The sequence below is a fragment of the Hippocampus bargibanti genome, linkage group LG16 (assembly GCF_051943395.1).
Source record: "Hippocampus bargibanti isolate YZ-2025 linkage group LG16, ASM5194339v1, whole genome shotgun sequence".
Lineage (NCBI taxonomy): Eukaryota > Metazoa > Chordata > Actinopteri > Syngnathiformes > Syngnathidae > Hippocampus > Hippocampus bargibanti.
The window spans coordinates 4,187,205-4,199,972 of record NC_142749.1 but is presented as its reverse complement, the minus strand read 5'-3'; the positions used below and the strand labels follow the sequence as shown (position 1 = coordinate 4,199,972).

Sequence of the window (12,768 nt, the reverse complement as noted above, 5' to 3'; positions counted from 1 at the left end):
TTATATTTATTTAAATTACATCTTGCTATTTTTGTTTTTACAGAAACAAATATCAACAGCCGTAACTGGAAGCAAACCATCTGGGGGCCAAGGTAAGGATGGATGATCATATTTCATGTTTATCCCTAAACAGAGAGAAAGCAAGAATCTAGACCAGGGGTGGGCAAACTTTTTGACTCGCGGGCCGCATTGGGTTCTAAAATTTGACAGAGGGGCCGGGCCAGGAGCATTTGGAGGGAGTGTTTGGGCCGGAAATACTAAACCTAAAGCATTAAAGGACAATCGACGCCACCGGACAAGTTATGTCCGTGATTTTATAAATCACTTCAAATGACTTCGACTGAGCGTATTTTACAAAGATTCCACAGCATATAGCTATAGTTTACGTTTTAAGACTTGCGCTGAATATTCATGAAGTCTTGTTTTCGAGTTGATGACGATCCCCATGTGACGTCACGTTTGGACCGCCTCTGACCGAGAAAGCGACACACAATGCATTTTGGGTACTTTGTTTGGTCTGAAAACTTCGTTTTGATCCGTGTTGATGGCGAAATTAGAAGGAAAACATATAAATAACGCCATGGTGAATCGTTGTGTGTTGCACGAAGACAACTATTTGATATTCGCTGACACAAATTCCCAGCTGACAAAAGCTTGGGCGCAATCTTCTGCATTTTCTGGGTGCTACATTGCTGTCATTGACGGCTCGAATTGATATGGGAGGACTCCTTGAATCAATTGCAAACATTTATGCTTTCCTCTTCAGAACTATTTGAATCATATTCATAACTGGATGAGTAACAAGAAAACATCTTCTCCGAATCTGAAGCCATTGTTTTGATTCTCGAGCAAGGCAAGACGTCTTGGCGTGACGTCACGAACAAGGGGGTGGGACCTTCTGAAACTGGCCATTTCCGGATTCATTTTGAAGTCATTTTTATTGGTGTTTTTCATTTAACTAAAAATATCAGCCTGCCTGTTTTGGGTATTTTAGATGCTATAAAACGCTTTTCTGATGTCAGTGGGAAACAAAAAAAATGGTGCCGGTTGTCCTTTAAATGTAGTGTGTACAAACCTCATAGCACAGTAAGAACACTACAACCCAATTTATTAACTGTCTTTCAAATGTGAAAAATATCCCTGATAATAAATAAATTTGTCTCAAGGAATATGGTGTTTACGTACTATTTCGCAGATACTTGGAGGAGGAAATGGAAATAGATTAAAATAACATGCACTGTGATTTATCAAGATTGCGTCTGTTTTTAATAAGTTTTCATTGAAGGGTCAAAGTTAAAGAAATCAACATTTATTGAAAAATTGAATCACTTTCAACATTCAAAACATATTATTACACAACGAAATATTCAAGCTCAATAATACCTACTTGTGTTAAATTCCGCCAAATCATAGATAGTTTGTCCTGACCGCGCGCTCAACAAACTCTCCACTGACGCCCTCGCCTTCACGCGCAAACAATACACGTGTACCGTCGTCGAGCACACAGGCGTAGGCTACCTGCAGTTAAAATTTGCATACTCGGCACGGCAGCCAATCAGAAGCCGGACTTTCGCAAGCGTTATAAAGTCGTGCATTTGCATGTCATTTTCCAAAATAGATGCACAGAACCTCATCCCAGAAGAAAGATTCAAAAGAAGCACATATGTGACGCTACAAAACGTAAATTTACATTAAACCGTGACTGTACGTGAGACTTATGAAAGGGGCTTAGTGGCTCGTAGGAAGCAATGCAAACGTTGCATTGTGCACTACAATGACAATCGACTATGGCAGCAAAATCTACAGCCATGCACATTTATCGTAAATTAAGCAAGGTAGCATTTGTAGTAGGTACATTCTTGATTAAAAAAAAAACTTTATACTTTGTAACAATGTTTCTTAATGTGATTAGTTGTCTCATTGTGCTTCAAGTTGTGAAAAGTGGGGCAGGCAACTTTTCAGTTATCTGCCCTGTTGTCCGCTAACTTTTTGTCATGAGTTTCAGACACTGTTTTTACTATAATTTGGCCAAACTTGGCGGGCCGGATTAAAAAGCCTAACGGGCCGTATGTGGCCCGCGGGCCGTAGATTGCCCATGTCTGACCTAGACAGACCCCCCCTACCCCCTGATTCCACAACACACACACACACGCACACACGCACGGACGGACGCACGCACACACGCACGCACGCACACGCAAACGCGCGCACGCACACACACACACACACACACACACACACACACGCAGACACACACACACAAACACGCACACGCACTCACACACACACACACACACACGCGCACACACACACACACACACACACACACACACACACACACACGCACGCACACACACACACACGCGCGCACACACGCACACAGGCACACACACACACACACACACACACACACACACACACACACACACACACACACACACAAAATGGTATTCGAATGTTCTTGTGTACATTAATTTTCTAATATTAATTCAATAGTCAATAATTCAATGCTCTGGATTGAATTAAAAAGGAATGTTTGTCATTGCTGTAAAAATTGCGACTCACAATCATGTCTTCCTTTTATTAGAATAATTATGTATAAGTGTCCGATAATTACGTGAAAAACAACAAACAGGAGTGGAAATGGTTGTAATCCACTGCAAAGACCTACTTTCCAAACTAGGTCACGTAGTATTGTTGGTGTTTTTTTAATGTAATTCAAATCCCTCCAGTGTATAAACAATACATTTTAGCTTTCCCATTTGGCAGGAGCGTTTGAATGGCATAAAGTAAAGAAACTTCCACTATGCAAAATTAGAATATATGATGAAAGAGGAAACTCAAAGTAGTCAATACTTTATTTTTTCTCCACCATTGCCAAGCTTGAGGCAGTGGAAGTACACAGTAAAATTGGTTGAGTAATTCTTACAGAGTCAAATTTATTCTCTGTCTATTGAGTTGCATCTAAATGTATTGGATATTGCCAATTCGAGATTATTGAATTAGGCTAAGACTTTTCAAGAAAAAAAAATCATGAAATTTTGTTCTTTATTGCTGTCAGTTATTTGAAATCAAAATTTGTCATGCTCAAATATAGGACTCCCGTGTATATACTTTGGAATGAAAATACAATTAAATTGAAGAACTGTCAAATATTGTAATTGGAATGAGCACTGGGAAAAGACTGTCACATGCAAAAGAAACTGAAAAATGATTAGATGTTAGAGTGTTATACTCCTCAACTCCTTGGAGCTCGTCTTCTCATCACACACAAAGGCTGCAATAGGTTAATAGCAACGCATTCACAGCTAAACAATTACACGGACTCCCGAAGCATATAGTACAGTCAACGAAAATGTGGAGAAAATATGTTACCAACCCTCTTCTCCTGGACTGGCTGATAACAGGCTCAATGTTTGAGTAGATTAATTTGCAAACATTCAAGGTGATGAAACGTGCCCGGCAGTGGTCACAGAAGGGATTCAAGACAGTTTAATGAAAACCGAAACAGGCATGACCTGCATTTATTTGGCGTGTCCTTTTCATTGGCTTTCTTACCCAATATGTCAATGTAACAACATTAAAGGCTTATAGTTTTAAATGTCCATACCACCAGGGTCTGGAAGGTTATTTTCTACATTAGAAGGTGCTTTGGATTATAAAGTACACCATCAATGAATGGTCTATTTTAACTCATTCACTGCCAGACGTCCAAAAACGTGTCCACTCCAGTGCCAGGGTTTTTGTCATTTTCACTGAAGGTGCAGGACCCACAGAATATTGAGTTTTCGGACTACATAAACATTCAATGTAGCGTAAGAAACCTTAGACTCTCTTCTTTCATGAGACAAAAAGAGTTAATTCCTAAATTAAATGGGTCTGGAATTATATGAGCTTGGTATGAGGCCAGCTGTCCAAAATACAATGCAATACATAGATATTGGTTTATATAGCGCTTTAACAGCTCAAGATGGAACAAAGCGCTAACATGGAAAAAAGGGAAATGCTGCCCCCTTGGGGAAGGGAAAAACACTGCCAGAGATCGGGCCAGCGCTATATCGGCACAACGCTCTACATCATATTTTCAATTCCCGAATAAATTCAGGAACGGCAGTGAATGAGCTCAAACTGTTTTCTTATACAATATTGGGAACACTGCATTATAAGGCTCATAGAATAGGAGCTAAAATAATGGCTGTTGTTCTGCTATACGTCCACTAGATTCAGCTACACTAAAGGGAATACAATACAACACAGCTTTTTTAAAATATTGAGCCTTCATAACCGGTGTAGCAGTAATAAAGCCACCAGAGCTGGGTAAAACAAAGACATGAAATATAAAAATACAAATGGCATTCAAACACAAAAATGAATAAATAAAAGATGAAGAAAGTTGATTCAAGTCAAAGTCAGCTTTATTGTCAAATATGCTAATATGCACTGTAAAACCCAACAAGTTGAAAGTACTAAAAATTTTTATGGCAACTGATTCCGTCAAAATTTTTGAGTACAGTTTACTCAAAAAATTAGAGTACAGTTTACTCAAAATTTTTGAGTAGTGGAAATAAATTTTACAAGTTTGACTGAACTTAAATGTTATGAGTTTGAATGAACTTAAAAGATGTACTTTCAGTTTACTCTAATGTTTTCTTGTTATCTTAATTTTTAAGTTAAAATTAGGTTTCATATTTAAGCGTAACCAACTCAAATTTATGTTACCTGAAAAAATATATTCATGTATACTGTACTTACATTTGCCTTCTATGTCTAAAAACAAAAACCCAAAGCAGAGTAAAACTATGAAATTACTTATCCAGTGTTGCTTTGTTCCGTAATATTGGAGGCACTGGTGCCTTCAATATTGCGGAACAAAACATTTTTTAAACTTAGCAGGCGTGGTTTGAGTGGTCTGTTATCATCAAGACACAGCAGTATTTTCTGAATGAAGGTGAATGTGTGGATTAATTTTTGGGGAGAATCTAAATGCAGTGCATACATTAAACCAAACAAGAGGAGGTGTGTATCAGCCAACCTGGGGAGACATCTCACAATTATACCATCTTCTATCACAACAGAAATGCTGTTGGGGTTAAACAAGATGGCGCTAGTTGTCAGTTGTCACGGAGAGAAGTGCGACAGGAATGTTTTCAATGTCTGGATCCTCTTCCCACTGCAAAATACATCAATAGACATTTGTATTAAGTCAGGCAATACATACATTGCATGTTTTGAAGAACTGTGAGTCATCTTCTCGTAGGTATGCATGGAGAGCACGAAGGGCCAGACTGCGTCTCGTGTATATCATGCTGTTCCTTTATCAAAAGCCAAGTTTTAATTTGGGGAAAGCGACAGGAGCTTAACATTGCAGTACTTGTCTTCAGCATCTCAAACCCAAGACCCCATAGGCCTATGGAGACCTATGGAGAATTAAGTTTAGGTAAAATTCTGTTCAATATAAAAAAATTCATACATGTATTATTTTTAATATGATTCGGGTACTTAATCATGTAGCATTAATAAAAATGTAAACATACCTTAGATAATGGTGGTGTTACTCAATTTCCACCTTGGGGCTAAAAGGTTGAATAGAAAAAACAGACAACAAATGTAATCATTTAATTTAATAAAAACGCCTTGATCCATGTTTACTTTTTAAATTGAATAAATAATCTAATTTACCAGATTAAATGATGCCATCAAGCCAGTCAGGTGTTTGCAGTTTGAAAAATGGTGTTAGCAGTTTCAAAAATACATTTAAAAAGTTTTATGTTTACACATAAATGACCATTTAAAACCACCAATTGTACAGAGTGATATTTCATTTGGCTAGCATTATATTTACTTAGTGCCTTCTTAAAACGGCAGCACAACAGTTGCACGTTGAATTAGCATGATTTATTGTGCTGCCGTTTAAAACAAAGTTAACTCAAAGCACCAACCTGCTGGCGTTGCAGCATCTGTGTGGTGGATTTCGGGCGACCCTATTATTCTCGAACCTTCGCGGACACAAACATAACTCGCAACACCCCGTGATAGATATTACTCCACCACCGCCCAAACAAACCTTCGCGGTACAATTCTCCTAATAACCCTGCTGTGTCTTTCAACAAACAAGATACGTTTAAGAAACATTCCTACTTACCACAGAAGAGCTCGTAACATTAGGAGAAGTCCTTGGCTCGAGCGGCGGATATAATGCCCCAAACGGACTTTCCAAAATATTCCTTTCATGTGGAGCGACTACAGCATTGACACACTGGGTCCTTGTAGTATACATATATAGTATATTAAATATGATTGTTTGTCTTTCCACCCTAATTTAAAATAAATAATCCGTCGGTCTCTGCCAGATTCAGCCGTTGAGAATTCAAATGGCGTCCAATGAGAGCACGCAGTGACGTCAACACGCAGCTTCCTGCCGTGAACTCAAAATGTTTGAGTAAACGATTGCCATGAACTCAAAAGTATTGATCTACTTCAAATTAAAAACGCAGGACTCATTCAAAAACTCAAAACGTTTGAGTTTTTGAAACAAAAAATCGGCTTTTGAGTTGACTGACCTCAATGACTTTAAGTCAGTAGTACTGTTCGGGTTTACAGTGTGCATGACATACAGCACAGATAAAATTACTGTCCTCTCGGATCCAGCGTTCTAGGAAGGCACTTTATATCAACAAAAGGCATGAAAAACGTGTGGGCTCACATTCAGATGGGGCTAAATATCTGATAGAGAATAGACAGAATATCATGTTTATCATGTTTTATCTTGTGGAATGCCTAGTTGACTTAACACGTGTGACCACAAGGCCAGTACACAATGGAGCACATATAATTTGGGCTCACTTTGATGTGAGAGACCCAGCCTGTTCAACTCTCATCGTTGAGTAAGATACCTAAACCAGGGCGGAAGGGGGTATTTGGTACACTACTGCACAAGAGATCATTAGCCAGGTTCCAAATGTATCAGTTCATGGAAAGGCCACTCATTAAAATGTCTACATTCTGTTCGTTTGTGGATGTTGGTGCTTATTCCAGGCGAATTGGAGGGGTGTCCATGGGACATCCAGAGGTGTAGTGTTCCAATAAAGAAGGGTGTGTTTTACCAATGCGCCTCCTGCCGGCAGTAAAGGACAGTCTTCCTGTGTTTGAGCTTTTGTTCAAACTGTCCGAGCAAACATCTCTGACAATATCCTTGGAGGTGTTGTTTGTTTACTTCCTTTGTTTAGTCAGTAGGTAACTCTGCTTTTGGTATTATCTTTGTTTCAAAATGGCTGCACAGCGCTCACAAAGTTGCTGTCAGTTTGCGTTAAAGGACAACCTACGTCACTTTTTTGTTTTTTAACTGACACCAGAAAAACGTTTTATAGCATCTAAAATATCCAAAACACGCAGTATGATATTTTTAGTCAAAGGCAAAACACCAATAAAAATGACTTAAAGTGTCCAAAATCTGCAAAAAATTGAGCTGCGAATTGGGCATTTTCAGAAAGTCTTCAAAAACTGGCTTCAGATTCGGAGAATATGCTTTCTTGTTACACATCCAGTTATGAATATAATTCAAATAGCTCTGAAGAGCAAAGCATACATGTTTGCAATCGATTAAAGAATGTATTTGGGCCATTTTGAGGCAACATTGGGGGAAAATCTCTCACAAAAAAGAGGCACAAAATGGCGATATCCTGTGGCCACCTCCGTTTCCACAGGCTGATAAATTCTTAAATGGCGCTTGGATGCCCTCTGGCGGCTTTTGGGTGCAACACGAGGTCCCCAGACCAAACAACTACAGCAAAATACATTGACGTGATGGAAGGACAATGCGTCCCTTTCACGGTCAGCAGGCGGTCCTTTTCTGACGTCACGTGAGGACTCGTCACCAACTCAAAAACAAGACTTCCTGAATGTTCAGCGTGAGTCTTAAAACGTAAAATATAGCTATATGCGGTGGAATCTTATTAAAATACGCTCAGTAGAAGTCATTTGAAGTGATTTTACAAATTATGGACACAACTTGTCCGGGGACGTCGGTTGTCCTTTAAGTGCTTTGTTACAGCTGCAGCTGTTGTGAAAGTGCAATTTGAATCGGGATGTATTTGATTGTGTTGTGCAGTGTGTATAGGTGAATGCACAATTAATTAATGCTAGGTATAGAACCCTTTTAGATTATGATTGGTTCCTGCTAATAATCACCATTTGATTGCATAGGAATACTAAAAGGGAAACTCTATACAGAATGTAAAGGGACCATAACACCATATATAAAAGGGGCACAGTCGGCTTTTGAGAAAACGGAATGCTTTAAGGTATGCCTTATAGTGCAGAAAATACGGTAATTGTTGACTCATCATAATTGTTTCAGTCATTTTGTAGTCTTGACGATGTTCAAGTGTGCAAAACACATTCAGTCAGAATATTACAATTCCATACAAGATGAATGGAGGCAACTGCAGGGATGCTAAGAAAGCTATTTTTTCTTTCCTGGAAAATAATTTGTCACTATTTGGTTTGTTTACTCGGTATTCTCAACGTGAGGCCTGTATCAGTCACTGGATGTGCCTTATTACTCAAATTCTCCTGGGAGCTAATTTGAATTTGACCTTTTCACGGTCCTCTTATGGGAATACTGTATTTCCATCTTGCACTTTGGCAATTTGATTCATTCAGCTAGGAGCAAAACACACCGAAAGAGCGATGTGCTTATAAAATCGAATATAGTTTGTGTTGCAAAGGGTATTGATCCTGCAAAGTAGATAAATGCGTGCGCATATGTGTGTGTGTGCCATGACATTTGCATTGATTCTACTTTCACATCCCATCCAAAGGGTGTCAAGGCCAACAAAAAGTCTCAACTAAATGTGAGTGAGCCCTAACCAATGTCAAAACACAGGAGGGAGGTCAGCACGATCACAATTCACTGCGCGGTCAGCATGTATGTCACAGCATTCATATGAATGGTGCCTTGTGAACAGATGGTACACGCACCTTGTGTACCCTCAGTCACAAGTACTTCCCTAAAGTCACTTTTATTTGTCTAGTTCTTCTTTATGAACAGTGTCCACCACACTGAAATAATCTGAAAGGTTCACATCAAGATTATCACGAACAAAAAAACATCACAGTTATGATGACAATACATCTGTGTAAACTCTCAGTCGTACAGGAGTGGTCCATTGATGAAAATGTTTCTTCAGCCGTCATCTGTACTTCTTTGAAGATGTTGGACATTTCGCTTCTTATCCAAGAGGCTTCATCAACTAACTAAAATTTATATATATATATATATATATATATATATATATATATATATATATATATATATATATATATATATATATATATATATATATATATATATATACATACAGTAAAGTCTCGTTATATCGATATCGGTTATATTGATTATACTGCTTATTACGAGACTATTTTCATTTCCCGTGCCCATTTCTAGTCTTTTTATGTATAATTAGTTCCGTTTACTACGATTCATGGTTATTACGATAATCCGGTTACTACGGTGCTCTTTTTCATCTCCCGCCGGCCATTTTGCTATGTTTATATCATACACGTCATCGGTCGGGCCATTGGTCGACTTGGTCACGTGAGTTTGTTACGTGACCAGCTCCCGTGTAGCAGAGCCATTTTCATTTTCAGACGATAGCGCGGGTGTAGCAGATGTGATTGAAGTGTTTGTGTTAAAAGGTAAAAATGGGAAGCAGAAGAAGATTGATGACTTTTTAAAATTGCATACATAATACAGTAAGATGTAAGCGTTGCAGTTTCCCTGTTGTGTTATGTACATGCCCACTGTACTGTATATGAATGTATATGAATACTATATATTCTATATATATGAATGGATATACGTATATATATATATATATATATACAGTAAAGTCTCGTTATATCGATATTCAAGGTAGTCCGAAAAAATATCGATATAACCGGGACTATCGATATATCCGATATCGATATAACGAGACTTTACTGTATATATATATATATATATATATATATATATATATATATATATATATATATATATATATATAAAAATACATTAATAATCGGGATAAATGCAGGTTGGGGGGGGTGCTTGTCTTACCACGGCTGCCTCTGGAGAAAGTTTTTGCCACCCGGAAGAGAGGTGAACATTCCGGAATTCCGTATTTCACACACTCACGCGGCGACACGCTACACGGATATGGTCCTGTACTGTACTGTATATATATATATATATATATATACAGTAAAGTCTCGTTATATCGATATCGGATATATCGATAGTCCCGGTTATATCGATATTTTTATATATATATATATATATATATATATATATATATATATATATATATATATATATATATATATAAAGTAAATTCTCGTTATATCGATATCGGTTATATCGATAGTACTGCTTATTACGATACTATTTCTATGAACGCAAGGAGCAAATTTACATGCCGCAGGATCGGATATATATAGATAATCCGGTTATATCAATATTTTTTCCCCGAGAATATCGATATAACGAGACTTTACTGTATATACATACATTATATATGTATATTGGAGCAGTGGCGCAAGGTAGAGCTGGACTGGGGAGCCGAACAGCGACCCAGTCCCAAGGTCGAGCTCAGCACCAGGCCCAAGTGGAGTACCGTACAAGGTATATAAAAACTGCCCAAAGCTCTTACATCGGCTTTGGAGGGCCCTGAAGGTGATCTGGAGGAGAGGAAAGATCCCCCAGCCATGGAGGTATGCGGAGGGAGTATACATACCCAAAGACGAGAGGTCTGAGAACATCGACCAGTTTCGTGTCATCTCCCTGTTGAGTGTGGAGAGCAAGATCTTCTTCAGCATTGTAGCCAGAAGATTCTCCAACTTCCTCTTGAGCAACAAGTACATCGACACGTCAGTGCAGAAGGGAGGAGTACCAGGCGTTCCTGGTTGCCTGGAGCACACAGGCGTGGTAACCCAGCTCATCAGAGAGGCAAGAGAAAGTAGAGGTGACCTGGCAGTATTATGGCTGGACCTCACCAATGCCTATGGCTCCATATCCCACAAACTGGTGGAGGTTGCACTGGTGAAGTATCATGTACCCCAGAAGGTGAAAGACCTCATCCTGGATTATTACAGCAAGTTCAGCTTGAGAGTCTCCACTAGCCAGCTGACATCTGACTGGCACGAGCTGGAAGTAGGCATAATCACTGGGTGCACCATCTCAGTCATCCTATTCGCACTGGCTATGGGCATGCTGGTCAAGGCGGCTGAACCAGAATGCAGGGGCCCTCTTAGCAAGTCTGGAGTAAGGCAACCTCCCATCAGAGCCTTTATGGATGACCTCACAGTGACAACAACAGCTGTACCAGGAGACAGGTGGATCCTCCAAGGGTTGGAGCGTATCATGGCGTGGACACGCATGAGCTTCAAACCCGCAAAGTCCAGGTCCTTGGTTCTAAAGAAGGGGAAAGTCACAGACAAGTTCCGTTTCAGGCTGGGACAACACCAGACCCCCTCAGTGTCTCAGAAGCCAGTGAAGAGCCTTGGCAAGGTCTTCAACTGCAGCCTGAATGACAGAGAGTCCATCAAAGCAACCAGCGCTGAACTGGAGGGCTGGTTAAAAACAGTGGACAAGTCTGGGCTCCCGGGAAGATTCAAGGCCTGGGTCTACCAGCATGGGATCCTCCCAAGAATCCTCTGGCCGCTGCTAATCTACGAGGTCCCCATGACCGTGGTGGAAGGTTTTGAACAAAGAGTAAGCAGCTATCTGTGCAGATGGCTGGGACTGCCCCGCAGCCTAAGTAGCATTGGGCTGTACGGAAAAATCAACAAGCTCAGGCTCCCCTTCAGCTCAGTCAGGGAGGAATTCATCGTAGCACGGGCACGGGAACATCTGCAGTACTCTGGATCCAGAGATGCCAAAGTGTCCGGGGCAGGGATCGTTGTGAGGACAGGGAGGAAATGGAGGGCAGCCGAGGCAGTTGAGCGTGCAGAAACTCGACTGAGGCACAGGACCTTGCGCAGTGGCGCAAGGTAGAGCTGGACTGGGGAGCCGAACAGCGACCCGCTATGAATCTGCCAGCGCGAGGGAGAGGCAGAGGCTGGTGCAGGAGGCGGTCCGAGCTGCAGTCGAGGAAGAGCGAACCAGCGGAGCAGTGGCCATGCGGCAGCAGGGAGCCTGGATGAAGTGGGAGCAGGCGATGGAGCGCCGCGTCACCTGGAAGGACATCTGGTCATGGAACCCACAGAGGATCAAGTTCTTGATTCAGGGGGTGTACGATGTCCTTCCCAGCCCATCTAATCTGTGCACTTGGGGCACCACAGAAACACCAGCATGCCCCCTGTGTTCCAAGATTGGGACTCTGGAACACATCCTGAGCAGCTGCCCCAAGGCCCTAGGCGAGGGTCGGTATCGGTGGAGGCACGACCAGGTCCTCAAATCCATCGCTGAAGCAATCAGCAAGGGGATTGCGGCAAGCCGTTACACCCGAACCACTGTGAAGACCATTCACTTTGTCAAAGAAGGACAGAGGTTGAATACAGCAAGCAACCGCTCTACTGGTTTGCTCTCCACAGCCCGAGACTGGGTGATGACAGTTGACCTGGAAAGGCAACTGTAGTTTCCAGCACACATCACCCAGACCAGGTTGAGACCTGACATCATCTTGGTCTCTGAGGCCACAAATCAACTCTTCTTGCTGGAGCTGACGGTTCCCTGGGAGGAGAGGATGGAGGAGGCTCAGGAAAGGAAGAGGGAGAAGTACCAGGAGC

The 12,768-nt window shown here is 40.9% G+C and overlaps 1 protein-coding gene across 2 annotated transcripts in view; it reads left to right on the top strand.

Annotated features, from left to right (window-relative positions):
• The window catches only part of pcp4a (Purkinje cell protein 4a), a 41,345-nt gene that overhangs the window by 13,337 nt on the left and 15,240 nt on the right, over window positions 1-12,768 (top strand). For both annotated transcript variants that reach the window (XM_089016317.1, XM_089016318.1), the window contains exon 2: window positions 44-92. In XM_089016317.1, the coding sequence (XP_088872443.1) occupies window positions 44-92 (49 nt within the window). The remainder of the gene's footprint in view (window positions 1-43; window positions 93-12,768) is intronic.